The sequence below is a fragment of the Acanthochromis polyacanthus genome, chromosome 3, assembly GCF_021347895.1.
Source record: "Acanthochromis polyacanthus isolate Apoly-LR-REF ecotype Palm Island chromosome 3, KAUST_Apoly_ChrSc, whole genome shotgun sequence".
Taxonomy (NCBI): domain Eukaryota; kingdom Metazoa; phylum Chordata; class Actinopteri; family Pomacentridae; genus Acanthochromis; species Acanthochromis polyacanthus.
This window is the reverse complement of record NC_067115.1, coordinates 39,622,399-39,639,953: the sequence shown is the minus strand read 5'-3', so window position 1 is coordinate 39,639,953 and position 17,555 is coordinate 39,622,399. Positions and strand designations below refer to the sequence as shown.

Below are 17,555 nucleotides of genomic sequence, written 5' to 3'. Positions count from 1 at the left end.
ACACACACACACACACACACACTGCTGCAACAACGAATCGATAAAATCGATAATAATCGATTATTAAAAGCGTTGTCAACGAATTGCATTATCGATTCGTTGTGTTGCGCGATTCATATGCCACTCGCCATGTTGCAGAGCCGTCTACTTCACCTGCAGAGCGAGTTTAACAGAGCGAGGTGGAGGCAGAGCGGAGGAGGCATTTTCAAAGGAAAGTAAATTCAACAAATGAAACAGTTTGACGGAAGTCCTCAAAAGTATGGGAGCATTTCAGGCTTCACAAAACAAAGACATGCTGCGTGTATGGCAAGCCGTTTTAACATTAATGCCCAGACTGGATATTAGCTACAGATATCTGTAATTCGGTTCTTCCTAGTCGAAAAGAACGTTAGAGATATCAACAACTCTATTTCTCCTATCCGTAATATGTATTTCAGATATCCACAAATACATTCTTCCAAGGAGAAATGACATCACTTTTGACATTCATGTGTATGGGTTACGTCATTGCGCCTAGCCGTACTTCAGTTGTAGATATCCACAATATGAGTTACGGATATCTGCAACTGAATTACGGATATCCGTAATTCCAGTTGCAGATATCTACAACTGAATTACGGAGAGTCAAAATTCCAGTTCGAGATATCTCCAACCCCTCCTCAATTACAGATATCTACATGTTCCTTTCTGGATATCCATAACTCTTTCAGGGGGAAAGTGGAGAAATGCGTGATTTGAACTTTTGATGCCTTTTTTTTGACGCCTTTTTTGGGTCTGTTGGGCCATGGCATAGCACTATATGCAGGTGTCGGATGTTTCCTTTCAAACTATTGTGGTGACATTATTCCATGAATGGCTTTTACTTATGATATCTAAACATCCTCACTTTGAACTAGGTGAGCTGCTCAAGAATTATACAGTGAGACCACGCCTATTGGAAATAACATATAGTGCTATTATGCTATTTATCTTATCAATAACCAAGAACAATTATACTTGAATCAAGTGGACGCAAACCAGAAATGCCATTAAATATTGATATTTTTGGTTTCAAACTGAAGTGTGACTTTAGTTCAGAGCTGCACCAGTAGGCAATGCAACTTGAACTGAACTGGAGTTTCTACTGGTAGAGATTACAATCGCAATCTGTACTGGTAGAGACTCCAATCACAATCTCTACTGGTAGAATTGGAGTTTCTACTGGTAGAGATTACAATCGCAGTCTCTACTGGTAGAAACTCCAACTCTACCAAATCGCAGTCTCTACCCTGACATATATATATATATATATATATATACTGCTAAAAAAAATAAAGGAACACTTTGAAAACACATCATATTTCAATGTGGGGAAAAAACAAACTAGATATTTTCATTGATATGGACTGGATAATGTGTTAGGAATGAAAAAATGCCACATTGTTTGATGGAAATGAAAATGATCAACCCCCAGGAGGACTAAATTCAAGACACCCCAAAATCAAAGTGGCACACCTGGCATCATGAAGCACAAAATGCAGGTGTAAATCAATGGGGTGCTGAACATAGTAATATTCATAGCGGGAATAATAGATAATAATAATAATAGGTAATAGAATATTCTGATATTAAGCTCGACTGTAGACAGGTATTTTGCCAACATTGTAAACACACACACACTGATATATGTTAAAGAAGCAGATAATGGCAGTAAAGTCAATTATTTTAATAATTTGAAGAGACAATATATGATTACGCTATATATACATATATAAACAAAATACTGACTAATGAACACATATTTTTATATAAAACAATAGATAGAAGTGATATAAATCATAGATGGAGTATCATCATCATTCACATATATATATAATAGATAAAAGTTATATATCAGAGAAAATTATTATATAAATCACATATAGACTATCAATATAATTCATACATATATATTAAAAAAGATATGTCAGAAAATGATATTTTTTATATATATATATATATATATATATATATATATATATATATATATATATATATACCGTATTTTCACGACTATAAGGCGCACATAAAAGTCTTAGATTTTCTTCAAATTGTGCGGCGCGCCCTATGGTGCAGTGCGTCCTGTGTGTGTTGTTGTAAGGCGGACGTAGAGCAGGTGTTTTTTTCCACGCATCACCATCGCTGTTGATCTGTGACTCTATGCGTGCCCATCTCACAGCCGATGTGAAAAAACAAGTGAAGCAAATGAACTCTGAGCTTGCTGTCATTCCGGGAGGCCTGACAAAGGAACTCCAACCGCTGGACATCGGTGTGAACCGGCCGTTCAAAGTAAGGCTGCGAGCGGCGTGGGAGCGATGGATGACCGATGGAGACCACGGTTTCACTAAGAGTGGAAGGCAGCGCCGGGCGAGTTACGCCACAATTTGCCAATGGATTGTAGATGCTTGGGCTAACGTGTCTGCTGGCACTGTTGTTCGAGCTTTCGCAAAAGCCGGCATCATTTCCGAGGCGCCGCACGGCACGGAAAGTGACTCTGACAGTGAAGAAAGTGAACCTGGCATGTTTGATGGAGGTTTAGCGCAGCTGTTCAATTCAGAAACAGAGGATGAGGACTTCCATGGGTTTGATTGATGACGATTACCGGTTAAAAAAAAAAAAAGTGAATACCAAACTCAGTTTTGCTCCCGCTCTATTTTTAAATACGCACACTTGTGTGCTTGTTTTATCTGTTTTACCATGCCCGCGACTATTGATGATTTAAAAAATGTTAGTACTTTGTAATCAATACTTAAATAAAGCACAACCAAACTCAGTTTTGCTCCCGCTCTATTTTTAAATACGCACACTTGTATGCTTGTGTGTGTGTTGTTGTTGTAAGGCCGACGTGGATTGTATATAAAACCCTCGCCATATAATCAGGTGCGCCTTATGTGTGTGTTAAATACAGTAATGGCACACATAACTGAGACTGCGCCTTTTGGTACAGTGCGCCTTTTGGTCGTGAAAATACGGTATATATATATATATATATATATACATATATATATAATATATATATACCAGATGGTGGTTGCCGCACCATTTTCAAATTAGTGTCTTCTATCACTGTACAAAAAAGCAGCAAGGTTATATTTGTAGTTACTGAGATATTCTTACTCAAAATGGCATGGGTAATGTCAAAATGTTTTTTTGCTTTCCACAACTCAGAAACTATTTGAGCTACAGGCCTACAATTTTGCATAGAAAGTACTTTTGTGACTATCTAATGGCATGCAAATTTAGGACTAATTTGAAGATGGTGTAGCAACACCCCCAAGGAATATCTGGTCATTTCACCTGGAATGACCTACCTGCATTTTGTGCTTCATGGTGCTAGGTGTGCTGTTTGCATGTTGGACATTGTTTTACACAGACACCACCAAAGAAGAAAGGTGCCGAAGTGCTGCACGTTTTGTTTTTGTTTTTGTTTTTAAAATTGAAACAGGAGTCTGTCCGCATGAATGTCCAATGGGTTAGGGGTTGTCCATGAGTTTGATATCTTCAATCATGTTAAAAAGTTTTACAGCAGTCCATTTTTTCTTATGTTTCAGTGATGAGAAGAATAGAGACATTTCTTTATGAAACATATTAAAAATAGGTTTACATTTTAGAAATCTGCATTTGTGTATGAAAAATTTCCCTAATATTATAATACAGCAGACTGGAATCGAACCCGCATCAGAGACCAGCTCCTGTACAGGAGTCGCCTGCTTAACTTGCTGAGCTATATAGGCATCAGATACCTGCTATGCAAAATTATTTAATACATACCAGCGCACCGGCCCTTCGGTCAAACGGCCGAATGATGTTTACACAAATTTTGGCCCGAAGCCACATCTAATTGCCGACCCCTGCATTACATTATAAATATGGGACGATGTAATGCAAAATATAGCGTTGGATTCGCAACGCTTTTACATTATAATATACCCATTCAATATGCCCTAACGCGCTTAAATCTGACCGAGGAGAAACATGACACACGAGGAATATTTGATTAATTAAACGCTCTATTCAGGTGTGATTAAGATTCAGATATGAAAACAAAATCAAACCCGTTTGCAAACAAACAAACACTAACGTTTTTTTCTTTTTTTTTAATACTTAAAATTTTTATTTTCTCTTTACAACAAAAGACAAATAATATAAAAGGAATGAGTACAATATATAATATATAGTATAACATATTCAACAGTCACAGTACATAACAGTCATTGCTATATCTCCATCAAATAAGTTTTTTAGGTTACATCAGGGTATAGTTCAATGTCCTAACATATATTTCTTGGACGGAAGGGTACATAGACAAAGTGAGGAGCCATATCTCAGAGGGGGAAGGGAAAAGATATACCCTTTATGTTTTCACTTTAGGCAAAAAAGCTGTCCATTTTGACCATCTTGCGACATGCAATTCACTTTTCAACCGCAGCAGGAAGGTCAGCCTTTCCATCTCATGGATCTCTTCAATAATTCCAAGCCATTCATCCACTGTAGGCGGATCAGTCTGTAGCCATTTGCGAGTAATTGCCTTTTTAGCCGCAACAGTCAAAATTTTTAGAAGGTATTTGTCACTGCTCATCATCCCTGCTGGAATGTCACCCAGATAGAGAATCGAACATGATAGTGAGATCTGTTTACCAAATAGTTGTTGTAAGTATATACAGATATTTTCCCAAAATACATGAATCCTAGGACAACTCCAAAAGACGTGGAAGTGATTTGCATCAACATCATTATCATCACTGCAGCCTCTCCAACATCTTTGTTGAGACTTTTCTAAAAAAGGTTTCATTTTAGGAGTGATGAAATATCGCACAAGATTCTTCCAACTGAATTCACGCCAATACATCGAGCAAGTAGTAGAAAAAACCGTCTCACACATATTTTCCCACTGATGACTAGATATGTTCTCTTTGAGTTCTTTCTCCCATCTTTATTTAATCTGGTCTGTGATATTTCCCAAGTTCTCACTCATACCTTGATAAAGTCTTGAAACTACTGATTTTGTGGTTTTAGTATAAGCTTGAGTAACTACTTGAATTATTTTATTAGGAACTGAGACCTCAGTAGCATAGATTTCCTTTTGAAAATAATGTTTCATCTGTAAGTACCTATAAAAATCTTGACTTTCTAAATTGTAATTATCTTGTATTTTTTTTAAACTTTGTAATATTCCACCCTCCATTATTTTAAAGAAGGTAGTGATTCCTTTTCTTGACCAAAGCCTAAATCTTGAGTCTAAGTGGTTTGGGATAAACCCTGTATCGAAAGCCACCCACCTGAGCTGTTTCAACTGGGGCCATAAACAAAATTTTTTGACGACAGTAAACCAGGTGTGTAGGGAGAAGGCAGTGTAAGGGCATAAATGTTCCTGATATTTTAACATCAGCCTGTGGTCTGCTATCATAGCTTGAATTGGGGTCCCCCTGCATTCTTCCTCATTCTCTTTCCATTTTGCCTCATAGGTGTTGTCACACCAGAGGACTATTATTCTCAATTGCGCTGCGAGGTAGTAATTCTTAAAGTTAGGGAGTGACATACCTCCTCCTCCTTTGTTCCTGGTCAGTAAACTATATTTCACCCTTGGTTTCTTCCCACCCCAAATGAAGCGAGAGATCTGTTTGTCCCACTCTGAAAACTGGCAGGGTGGCACCTCGATAGGCAGAGATGTAAACAAATACAACAATCTAGGCAAAATCATCATTTTCACAGCCTCAGTCCTAGCACTAAAACTCAATAAGGGAGTTGACCAAGTACTCAGGTCTTCTTTAATCATTTTGTTAACTGACATATAATTTCTTTTGTATAAATCGTCTGGGCAGTGTGTTAACCAAATTCCCAGGTACTTAATCGCTTTCTGAGACCAGTCAATGGGAAGTTCCTGTTTCAGTTCGGGAGTTGGAGTGTAATCAAATGCCAATATCTGTGTTTTTTGAATATTGAGTTTATATCCTGAAAAATTACCAAATTTGGCAAGAAGATCTAGCAGGATAGGTAGACAAGTATCAGGGCTGCGTACAAACAACAAAATATCGTCTGCATACACGGCTATCTTATGTTCCCTGCCTTTCACTATGATCCCTTGTATGTTATCATCTTCTCGTATTGCTTGCGCTAATGGTTCTATATAAAGCGCGAAGAGGGTCGGTGAGAGTGGACAGCCCTGACGTGTAGACCTCTCAATCTTAATACGGTCAGAAAGGCGGCCATTAATCTTGATTCTTGCCGTAGGTACCAAATATAAAGTCTTAATACAATTAATTGATTTCTCATCAAACCCAAAGCGTTTTAGTGCTGCAAACAGGAACTCCCAGCTAACGCAATCAAAAGCTTTTTCGGCGTCCAAACTGACTAATACAGCTTTTGTTTTTGTTTTTCTAATATTTTGTATTATCTGTAGAGCACGTCTTGTATTATCGTGCGTTTGGCGGCCTCGGACTAAGCCAGTTTGGTCGCTATCAATTAACTCTGGAATGAAGGAGTCTAGCCTTTTAGACAGGACAGACGCATACATTTTGTAGTCTTGGTTGAAAATAGATATCGGTCTGTAAGAACTACACAAGACTTTATTCTTACCGTCCTTCGGGAGCACGGAAATGACCGCTTCATTCCACGAAGGAGGGGTTGACATTTTCTCCAGTGTCCAGTTGAAAGAATCTAATAATGTGTCTATCAGTTCTTCTTTGAAGACTTTATACCATTCGGCTGGCAGACCGTCACTTCCAGGCGATTTATTATTTTTTAATTTATTCAAAGTGGAGACCAGCTCTTCTTTTGTGATTTGTTTTTTGAAGAACTCATTTTGCTGATTTCCAATTGAAGGCAGATCTAGGGAGTTTAAAAAGCTATGAATTTTTTCTTTGCCTTCTAATTGGGGTTGGGTGTAAAGTCCTTCATAATATGTCCGAAATACTGAGTCTATTTCATCTAGGTTATTATGAAACTTTCCCGTCTTAAGGTCTTTTATTTTGTATATTGATTGAACAACCTGTTTTTTTCCTTAATTTCTTTGCCAGCAGTTTAGAAGCTTTAGGACCAGTCTCATAATAAGATTGTTTTAAAAATCTGTATTTTTTCTCTAAATTGTCACTATATATATCCAAAATCTGGTTTTTAATTTCCTTAATCCTATTTAGCGTTTGAGGGCTCTGATTTTCACTATGATCTTTCTCTAACTCAATTAAAGTACTTTCGAGTTGTTTCAGATTATGTTCTTTTGCTTTCTTAAGTGCAGTACTAAGCGATATCAATTTGCCTCTTACCACTGCCTTTAATGTATCCCATAGAATGTTTGGATTCACTTCCCCATTGTCGTTACACTCAAGAAAAGTCTTGATTTCAGATTTTATTTGTGGAACAACTGATTTATTATTTAATAGACTTGTGTTGAGTCTCCATATAGTTTTCTTTGGTCTGTTATCTAAATTTAATGTAAGGTAGATTGGTGAATGATCCGAGATGTCCCTAGATCCAATTTCACAGTCCAAAATTCTGTGTCTATCATTTTGAAACATGAAAAAGAAATCTATTCTTGAGTATACCATGTGAAACTGTATGTAGGGGATGAGTAAAAAGTGTAGGACTTATCAAAAGGGTGTAAATCCCTCCACACATCTACCAAACCTATTTCGACCATACCTCTCCTCAGTAATTTAGCTTGTGAGGAAACAATTCTCATACTGTTAGAAGAGTCTAATTTTCTGTTTATAACCGTATTAAAGTCTCCTGCACAAATTAATACCCCTTGCGTTTCTGTAGATAACAAATCAAAAATCTTTTTCAAAACACTTTGGTTGCTTTGTGGTGGCAGGTATACACAGAAGAGGGTCGTCAACCTGCCTTCAATTTTGCATTGTAACAAAAGATATCTTCCCTCAGAATCTTTTATCATTTTAATTAATTCAAAATTTACTGAATTATGTAACAGTATTGACACCCCTCTCCTGCGGCCCGCTTTATAAGTACTGCAATAGGTATTTTTATAACCGAAATTCTTCAATTTATCATGTTCAGATTGAGATAGATGTGTCTCCTGTAAGAATATAATTTGACTCTTATCCTTTCTCAGTTTAGACATCACTCTGCTTCTCTTAATTGGGCTGTTTAGGCCATTCACGTTCCAAGAAGTAACTTTGAAATTATTGTAACCCATATGTATTTTTCAAATTACACCTGGCAACTTAAACATTTGTACTGTGACAACAATAACAATAACAATAGCAATAAACAATAACCAAACACTGACCTCCAGCCTCAGGGACTTACACTGCCCTGACATCTATGGGGAAAGGTCCTATTTTAAGAAGGGCCCCCTCTTTGCTTCACACAAAGTCCTTCTGTCTCTAAGCAGCAATCAATCAGTCTCTTCCCGGCTTGCATCATATATTCTCTATGTGAACAAGCGGGGCTTTGATGCAGAGAAATGAAAATTGGGAGGGGGCGGGGTATCCAGTTGAAACGGGGTCACTTGTCATCTGGTCAGTCTGGTTGACGGCGGAAAGCCTCAAGTTTCTCCCTGGCCCGTGTAGAGCAGCCGCCGTCCACTCTGTTCCAGTGGACACTTCTGGCCAAGCGCTGCTCCCAGCTGATCTCCGGTGTTTGCCGCGGTTCCACCTGGAATCCTCTCTTGTTCATGTCCTCGCGTACCTCTGCTGCGTTGTTGTAAGTGCGGGGTCCGGACTCCTAGTGGATCCTCATCTTAGCCGGGTATCAGGTCTGAAAGCGGATTTGTTTTTCTTTAAGGATTTTCTTTATGTCTTTATATTCTCGGAGTTTGTTATTTACTTCAGTGGGAAGGTCGTGAGCGACCGTGACTGCTCTCCCTTCAAAGGTGATTTTCTTTGACCAGGCTGTCTTAAGTATCCTGTCCTTCACATCGTACCTCTGGAAATTAACCAGTATGGATCTCGATACTTCCTCGTTTTGGGGTTTGGGGCCGAGTGACCGGTGGGCTCGTTGGACTTGCAGGTCGGCGTTATTTTCAAGCCCCAGTTCCTTTTTCAGAAAACTGTCAATAAAATGTATCATTGAAGTTCCCTCTGCCCCTTCCTTAATGCCGTAAATTCGCACATTGTTACGGCGTGACCTGCCTTCTAAATCTGTTAGCTGAGCTCGGAGTAGTTTCTGGTGTTTAAGAGTGTGGAGCAGTGCATTTTTCAACTCCGTATTAGCCGATTCCACTTCTTCTATGCGTTTTTCCACCTCGATCATCCTAGCCCCGTGGTCTCGGACGTCTTCGGCCACAGTTTGGAGTTTTTGATTTACCTCCGACCTGAAGTTGTTAAACTCCTTTTTGAAGTCATTCCCAAATTCGTCTTTGAAGTCCGCCAGTTCCCGCTTAAGATCCGCTTTCAGGCTTTTCATCTCGTTCTGAAGGTCTCTGGTCAGGCTCTGGATAGCCTCGGTGATATGTAGCTTTAGCTCTCCACTGCTCGCGTCCCCGCTAGCTTCACTACCGACACCCGACATCCCTGTTTCCCTTCTCTCGTCATGGTCTTTGTGTCTGCCCGCTGTCTTCCTGCTTTTTGCCCCGTCCATTTTAGTTATTTTTTCTCTCAAGAACACTGCTTTGATATTTATAAGGGGCTTTATTTTCGAGCTAGCCGGGAGAGTCTCCGGTATTATACCGCCATCTTGGATGCGCTCAGCGTAAGTCAAAAACACTAACGTTTTTTAATCTCAAATACCCAAATCCTGCAGCAAAAATAAAGGCATCACATTATAAATATGGGACGATGTAATGAAAAATATAGCGTTGGATTCGCAACGCTTTTACATTAAAAATATAATAAACCCATTCGTTTGAAATACGTTCTGAGTGGCATGAAAAGTCCTCCGCTTGAAATACATTGGTGTGAATTTCGTTGTGAGCAACACGAAAAACACTGGTTTGAATTTCGTTGTGAGCAACACGAAAAACATTGGTTTGAATTTCGTTGTGAGCAACACAAAAAACATGAGACAATCGTGTTGGTGCGCACGAAACCATAGATTCATTTTCGTGACAGTTTCACGCATCCTTGTGAGACCGGGTTGTGCTATCAGTAGTGACTCTGACCCTAGCCAAATGCAAAACTAGTGAAAAACAGTCAGTAAACATTAGGAAGGAAAAAAATGTCAGTGGCCTTCACCTGTAAACTCATTCTTGTTTTGAGGGTTGTCTCATTGTTACCCCTCTAGTGCACCTGTTGTTAATTTCATGAACACCAAAGCAGCTGAAACTGACTAAAAACCTCCGTTACTTACTTGACCAGATCAGTATTCCACATGTTTGACTAACTTGATGCAATACTTAAATTAAAAAGTGTTCCTTTAATTTTTTGAGCAGTGTATATATATATATATATATATATATATATATATATATATATAGGGAATGCAGTTTAGCTGTTGTAATTTGTGAAGACAGGATAAAGAAGAAATAGATAGGAAAAAATAAAGATTCAGCTTACAAGTTCTTGTAGCACCGTAAATGTTTAAATGTTTTTTTAATTGAACTGAACTGTAATTGTCTGTAGTAAACTGTCATTATTTATTTTCTATTTTCTTATTTATCAATTTAGCACTTGAATGTTTTTGTTATTTGAAATGAACTACAGTTTGCTGTTCTAAACTATGTTTTTATTTATTTAGTTTTTTTGCACTGTAACTGTTTACATAGCTGTAATTAAGAATAGTGCAAATAGTGCACACATTAATAAAAAGATGAATCGATGGCCCTTTTCCATATCTTTTACTGATAGATTGCTAAACAATATTTGCACCATGTTGTAGACAGATGGAGTACCTACCACAACCTTTATTGGTCTTACTATAATCTATAGTCTGAGTTTGTGAAGGCAGATATCTTAATTTCTTACTAGATAGTTCGATTGTACCCACACCCCCACTCAAAAGCAAAAAAAAAAAAAAAAAAAAAAATCAGGCTCAGGATTATTTTGCACCTTAAGCCCTGGATATGGTAAGAGGCTTGAAATTAGGGTAACAGGATTCCATAAAGTAACAGGGTTGAATAACTACATTATTTTTCATTATAGATCATTAAATGCTCAGGACATCAAAATATTCTTTCAGTAACCTTTAATACTCTCTGTGAGCACTATTTCTTAAACAAGGGCCTAACTAATTATTCTCCTAAATTAACATATTAACAAATCACACATGCAGTGACAACATAACAGAAATATGCAAGAGAATGTTAAACATAGGCCACAGTGAGGCTTGACACATGGTGTTTTTTGCTTAGATTTTTCAAAATATTTTTTTAAATACTCTGAGGTACCTGTGGTGGAAACTGCTAACAACCCATACCTCAAAACCTGCACAGAAAAATGCAATGTCCATATATGGAAAAAGTGAATATTCTTTAAGTCCCAACCAACCATTTATTCAATGCCTTATCTTTGTCAGATACACAAAAGGCCAGGGTGAGCAGGATCAATTTATATATATTTACAGTGGGTACGGAAAGTATTCAGACCCCTTGAAATTTTTCACTCTCTGTGTCATTGCAGCAATTTGCCAAAATCAAAAAACTTCATTTTATTTCTCATTAATGTACACTCAGCACCCCATCTTGACAGAAAAAGAACAGAAATGTAGAATTCTTGAAATGACCAACAGATGGAACCCCAGAACATTTTTCAAGAAATTAATTTGTTGCTGAAATTCTACAATTGCCTATTTTATATAATGGTATCTACGGAATGACTACAAGACTAAGAATTCTTTAATGTTCAAGCATTCAGAGAATCAAGACCAAATTCAACAGTGAAATAATCCTACAATAAGTCATCTTGTCTTCCTGATGAATTCTTTCCTGTATTGAGAACAATCAACAGCATGTCCTCTTCCAAGTTTATGCTGTTGGTTGCTGGTTGCTGTTGGCTCTTGGCAAGCAGCTCACTTGCATGTCTTTGTTACTCATGGCCAAACTCTCTTCATCTGTTTTAATGCATCGGTGCTTCTTCAAGGACTGTGATCGGGTAAATAGTCTCTTACACAGTGAACACCAGTATGGTTTTTCTCCAGTGTGAACCCGCAGGTGACGGCTGTAACTGTAGGAACTATTGAAACATTTCCCACACTGATCACAGCAGAATGGTTGCTCTCCAGTATGGATACGAAGGTGGCGCATGTAGTTGCTCAGACGACCAAAACCTTTCCCACAATCTTTACACTTATGTGGTTTCTCTCCAGTGTGAGTGTGCACATGCTGTTTATAAGTTTTTGAAATAGAGAAACTTTTCTTGCACAATTCACATTGGAAAGGTTTTTCTCCTGTGTGGATACGCAAGTGTGATTTATAATTACCTAATTGAGAAAAACTCCTGCCGCATTGGTCACAGCAGTATGGTTTCTCTCCTGTGTGGACCCGTAAATGTATTTTGTAACTACTTAGATCACTAAAGCTCTTGTCACATTGCTTACACTCATATGGTTTCTCACCAGTGTGGTTTCGCAGATGAAGACTGAAATGTCCGGACTGGCTAAAACTCTTTCCACAAAAATCACACTGGTATGGCTTTTCTCCACTGTGGCTAAGCTGGTGTCGCTTGTATGAACTTAAAAAACTGAAACTTTTGGGACACTGGTCACACAAGTATGGCTTTTCCTTAGTGTGCACACGCATGTGTATCTTGTAAATACTGTAGTAACTGAAACTCTTTTCACATTGGTCACACTTGTATGGTCCAGTGTGGTCACGAAGGTGTCTCCTGTATGAACTCTGATTGCTGAATTCCTTTCCACACTGGTCACAGCCGTATGATGTTTCCTCAGGGTGAGTATACAAGTGCAGCTTGTAAGCATTTAGTTGGCTGAAACTGCTGCCACATTGTTCACAGTGGTATAATTTTGCCGTAGTATGAGTTATTTCATGTCTTCTTAGGCTGCAGATTCGATTGAAAGATTTCCCACACTCCAGACACTGATGAGGTCTGCTTCTGTCTGAGTCTGCTTGTTCCAACTAAGAGAAAGAGACAAAAGTAAAGTTCAGAGGGGAGAACTTGAATGAGTAAGGCTAGCAATTAGTAGCTTGATAAACTGGTGTATTTCACATGTAAGACTCTTACATAATAAACAATATACTGTGGATTCTCAGATGCAGTCAGAAATTCAGTTTTTAGGGCAGTTACACATTTTTTGTTCTTCAGACTCTCTTTCAGCTCTTTAAATTTAAGATAATAAAAATATGGATACTAGGGCTGCAACAACGAATCGATAAAATTGATAATAATCAATTATTAAAACCGTTGCCAATGAATTGCATTATCAACTCATTGTGTCACGCGATTCACGCGTCATTCGCCATGTCGCGGAGCCATCTACTTCACCTGCAGAGCGAGTTAAACAGAGTGAGGTGGAGGTAGAGCGGAGGAGGCCCGCACGGCAACGCACACATCTGAAAATCACACAGATGGCGGACGGTCACGAGCGGGCCACTACGTGGTCACGTGACAGCGCTTTCAGCTTGACAGTCCGGTAGATGAGTCTGATAAATGGGCAAAACAACATCTAAAGACCAACTTCACGCATGTTTTATGGACAGACGAGATGAGTCACCTTGGATTGCCCTGATGGCTGGGCAAGAGGATGGGTGGCCAATGGACAGGAAACCCCACGATGTTTACAGCGGCAGCAAGGTGGCGGTGGTGTCATGGTTTGGGCAGGACTTATTAAAGATGAGGTTGTGGGTCCCTTTCGAGTTCCAGAAAGGGTAAAAATCAACTCTGAGACATACTGCGAGCTACTAAGCAACACCCTGTTCAAACAATGGTTCAACAAGAAGCCTGCTTCTTTCAAAAAGGCTGTCATTCTGATGCAGGACAACGCACTATCCCAGAAGTTGGTCTTTAGATGTTGTCTTGCCCATTCCAACCATTTTTCTTTGTGGTTTTTGGGTGATTTCTTGACTGTTCTGTACTCTCTTAGGATGCGGCATCTGGTACTTATAGGAACTTCAGGTAAGTCACAGCTTTTAAAGATGGTAGAACTTGATGCCAGTGGTCGTCTGGCTGCTTCTCGCTTAATTCTTCTCAGATCCTTTGATGATAACATTCTTTTTTTTCTTTTCAACTTGCTTTTTTCTGCCATCTTGACTGGTTTTGATATACTTTTTGATGGTCCTAGTATCTCTTCCCAATTTCTTGGCAATTTTATTGGGAGTAAGTTTTTCTGACAGCAACTGAACTATTTGGCTCTTTTCTGTAGCCGTTAAGTCCTTTTTTGTCCCATTTTGATGAAAGCTAAAACTTGCCTAATAATCTGGCACATGCACTTTTGACATATGTGGTGATTTTCTTGCTTTAAATGCAATATAATTTGAAATGATGTCTGACAAATACAAAGTTAGCGTAGGAGAAGACTATTTAAAAGTGGGAAGGCCTGGACTTATTTCTAAGACTATGTTTTGGACAAAAAACCTACTTGCCTAATAATTTGGCACAGGGTGTAAAGACACCCGTTGGATCTCCAGTCTCGTTGTATGAGTTGATTTCTTGTTTCGACTTTTAGGAATGACTATGGAAGAATATAGTAGACTTTATAAAAGTTATAGTGTAAACTTAAAATAATTACACAACCACATTAAATTGTTCCACACATGTATGTGTAATTTAAAAAAAATGAGAATGCAGTAATCCAGTTTGCAAAAAACATTCGAAACTTAATTCAAATTTGGAAATTAATATGCACAATAAACAACGTCGAAAGTAATTTTTCACTTAGGCAATGTCAAGTGGGGCCTAGTTCTTTAATCCTTAAAAAGCCACGCTTACTCGTACACACAGCTGAAACCTAACATTCTCGGCTCGCTAATTAACATAAAATATGCACACACCCATATGTTTAAGTCGACCAATGGCAAGATATAAACATTGGCCCCAAATTTGCTTATTTCAAACGATAAAGCCGTATGAGCCGTTATAACGAAGCCATAATTACGAAGCTTTTACTGGGGCCGTGTACCGTAATAACACGGCCGAAATTCACAATGGTGAACGTCTACGACAATGCGACCTCGCAAGACTTGATCGATATTTTTATGGATTAGGTGGTTTTAGTATATGTTTTAGTATATGTACTTCTCCAGAAACATGGCCTTGTAAGGTTTAAGATCCCAGGAGCAACCGCGATCTAAATAAAGTTTTTAAGCAGACAATCAAAAGTTTAAAGGGAAAATATATGTTAACCATATGATTATGCTTGCTGATATAGTTATTCAGAAATAATGATTTTCAGAAAGTATGATGATTAAAATGTTTACCATGAAACAGATGATGTGATAATGATTAAGAGAAATGATTGTAAGTAAGAAAAAGCACTGTGTATGAAAAGGAGAAGTTGATTTTAAACTGCGGACATACAGGAAAAAGGAACTAAGGATTGGTCAACACTGGAAAGTTCTGGGCAGCTCTGCAGAGAGTTGCTCTGCAGAGGATTGCCCTGCAGAAAGCTCTGCACAGTGCAGAGTCCTGCAGGAACCAGAGCCCTGCAGAGTGAAAGCACAGTTCCAAATATGGTTATGGAATGCTCATGAAAGATGTGTATGTGTTAGTTACTGAATCATGGTAAAAAGTGTGTCACTAAGTGTATGTGTTAAATGAGTAAATGTGTGCGTAGGCCCTTGGAGTTAGGAAACAGATAGTATGTGTATTGGGAGAGTATAAAAGAGAGACAGAGACACTGAATTCGGAGTTTTCCCCTGGGAGGAGTTTCCCCCGGAGCTGCCAAGGAGTTGTCGCCGGACTTGGACCTTGTCTGCAGAGTTCGCTGAGGACATCGTTGGACTTCGACTCCACTGTTCATTGAGGACATCGTTGTCCTCAAAAGTTGTTTTGACCTTGTTTGAAAGAAGAAGAACACGCTCTGCCGAAAGAAGAGCCCCGATCGGTCTGCGATCCTACTGAGAGGAGAAAAGAGAGATCCACCACACCCAAGAAGGCAGCAGAGGCAGCAACAAGGAGGTGCTCTCATCCTAACAGCCACACGCTAACCTGAGGACATTTAGGACTTTCTCACTGCTGTTCCAGCTTCTGCTTCTGAGGACAGTCATACGACCACGATTGGCTTTCAGGACTTTTCCGCTCCCCCTGCTGAGGAGGGATACTTTTTGGACAAAAAAAAAGGGACTTTGTACAGAGTTTCCTGATTGACAAAGGAGTTCAACCAGACTCAGGTCTTCAGGTCCGGGCGTGACGGCTAAGACCGAGCCGTCCTCTCTGTCTCCTAAATTATACTATTAGAGAAAATACCTTAGAAACGCTCATCTCAAAGATTTTTACCTCCGCCAAGGAGGTTATGTGACACCCGGCGTTTGTGTGTCCGTCTGTCTGTCTGTCTGTCTGTCTGTCTGTCTGTCTGTCTGTCTGTTAGCAAGATAACGCAAAAACGCCTGGGCAGATTCACATGAAATTTTGAGGGGATGTAGACTATGGTAAGAGGAAGAGCCGATTTAATTTTGGTGGCAATCCGGAAAGGATCCTGGCTTCTGGATCACTTTGAATTTTTTAGTATGTTGTCGTATGTGGTCCAAAATATGACAAAAACATCATAGGTTAGTATGTCGTCCAACAAATTGCAGCAAGGTGTCCAGATAGCTCAGCTGGTTAAGAAGGTGATTTGTAAACACAACTGTGTCAGAGATGCAGGTTTGATTCCAGCTCATGATCCTTTACTGCATGGGTTTCCTGTTTTCCTCTCTATCCTTGGTGGAAGTCTGCACTCTCTGAGTGCTTTTCTAGTTATAAAATTGTTTTTGTTGATCATAATTATCGAGCTGTTGCTATGCCCCTGCTAAAGTTATTCAATAAAAAGCTATATTGCATTTAAAGAGAAGATTAATTGATTTTTTTTTAAGATTCACCTACTCCGTATACTAGTAAAAAGTTAAGTTGATTGTGTGCATCAGATCTAAAGGTTCTTAAAGGTTACTTTAGTCCAGCAATATATTGAAACATTGTCCCTGAGGTTTATTATTCCAAATCTCTAAAATCAACCTAGAAAGATCACCTTGTGCAACCAGTTATAAGGGGAAAGCTGTCGTTAACAAACGTGCCTGATAGAATAATTCTGCTATCGAGGCTACTTAGTGGGGTTATCTATTGGAGGAAGAGGGGTAAGACGTTTGGAAGTATACAGTAAGAACCTAGGCGAGCATTCCTCGACTCCAGCTTAATTATTCTACTGAATCGTGTTAGGTGAACCTCTGATAGGCAGATAGAATCTGACCCATGGGACGGAGAGCTGGACCTGAATTATCCTGTAAAGGGTAAGGAAGGCGGCTGGTTTTAGAGATTTGGAATAATAACCTCAGGGACAACATTTAAATATATTGCTGGACTAAAGTAACATTTAAGAACCTTTAGATCTGATGCACACAATCAACTTAGCTTTTTACTAGTATACGGAGTAGGTGAATCTTTAGAAATCCATAAATCTTCTCTTTAAATGTATTATAGCTTTTTATTGAATAATATTAGCAAGGGCCGCTTAATCATGAGCTGTTGCTCATGATTAAGCAGTGCAATTCTAATCAA

The 17,555-nt window shown here is 38.8% G+C and overlaps 2 protein-coding genes across 16 annotated transcripts in view; both read right to left on the bottom strand.

Annotated features, from left to right (window-relative positions):
• Positions 1–1,279: 1,279 nt before the first annotated feature.
• The window catches only part of LOC127533172 (uncharacterized), a 173,980-nt gene continuing 157,704 nt past the window's right edge, over positions 1,280–17,555 (bottom strand). The window contains exon 2 of the mRNA XM_051945686.1: positions 1,280–5,080. The gene's annotated coding sequence lies outside the window, so the exon portion shown is untranslated. The remainder of the gene's footprint in view (positions 5,081–17,555) is intronic.
• Positions 11,081–17,555, bottom strand: part of LOC110969635 (zinc finger protein 239-like) — a 36,857-nt gene continuing 30,382 nt past the window's right edge. For all 15 annotated transcript variants that reach the window (XM_051945666.1, XM_051945669.1, XM_051945664.1 and 12 more), the window contains one exon: positions 11,081–12,985. In XM_051945666.1, coding sequence (XP_051801626.1) covers positions 11,876–12,985 — 1,110 coding nt within the window. In that variant the 3' untranslated portion in view covers positions 11,081–11,875. The remainder of the gene's footprint in view (positions 12,986–17,555) is intronic.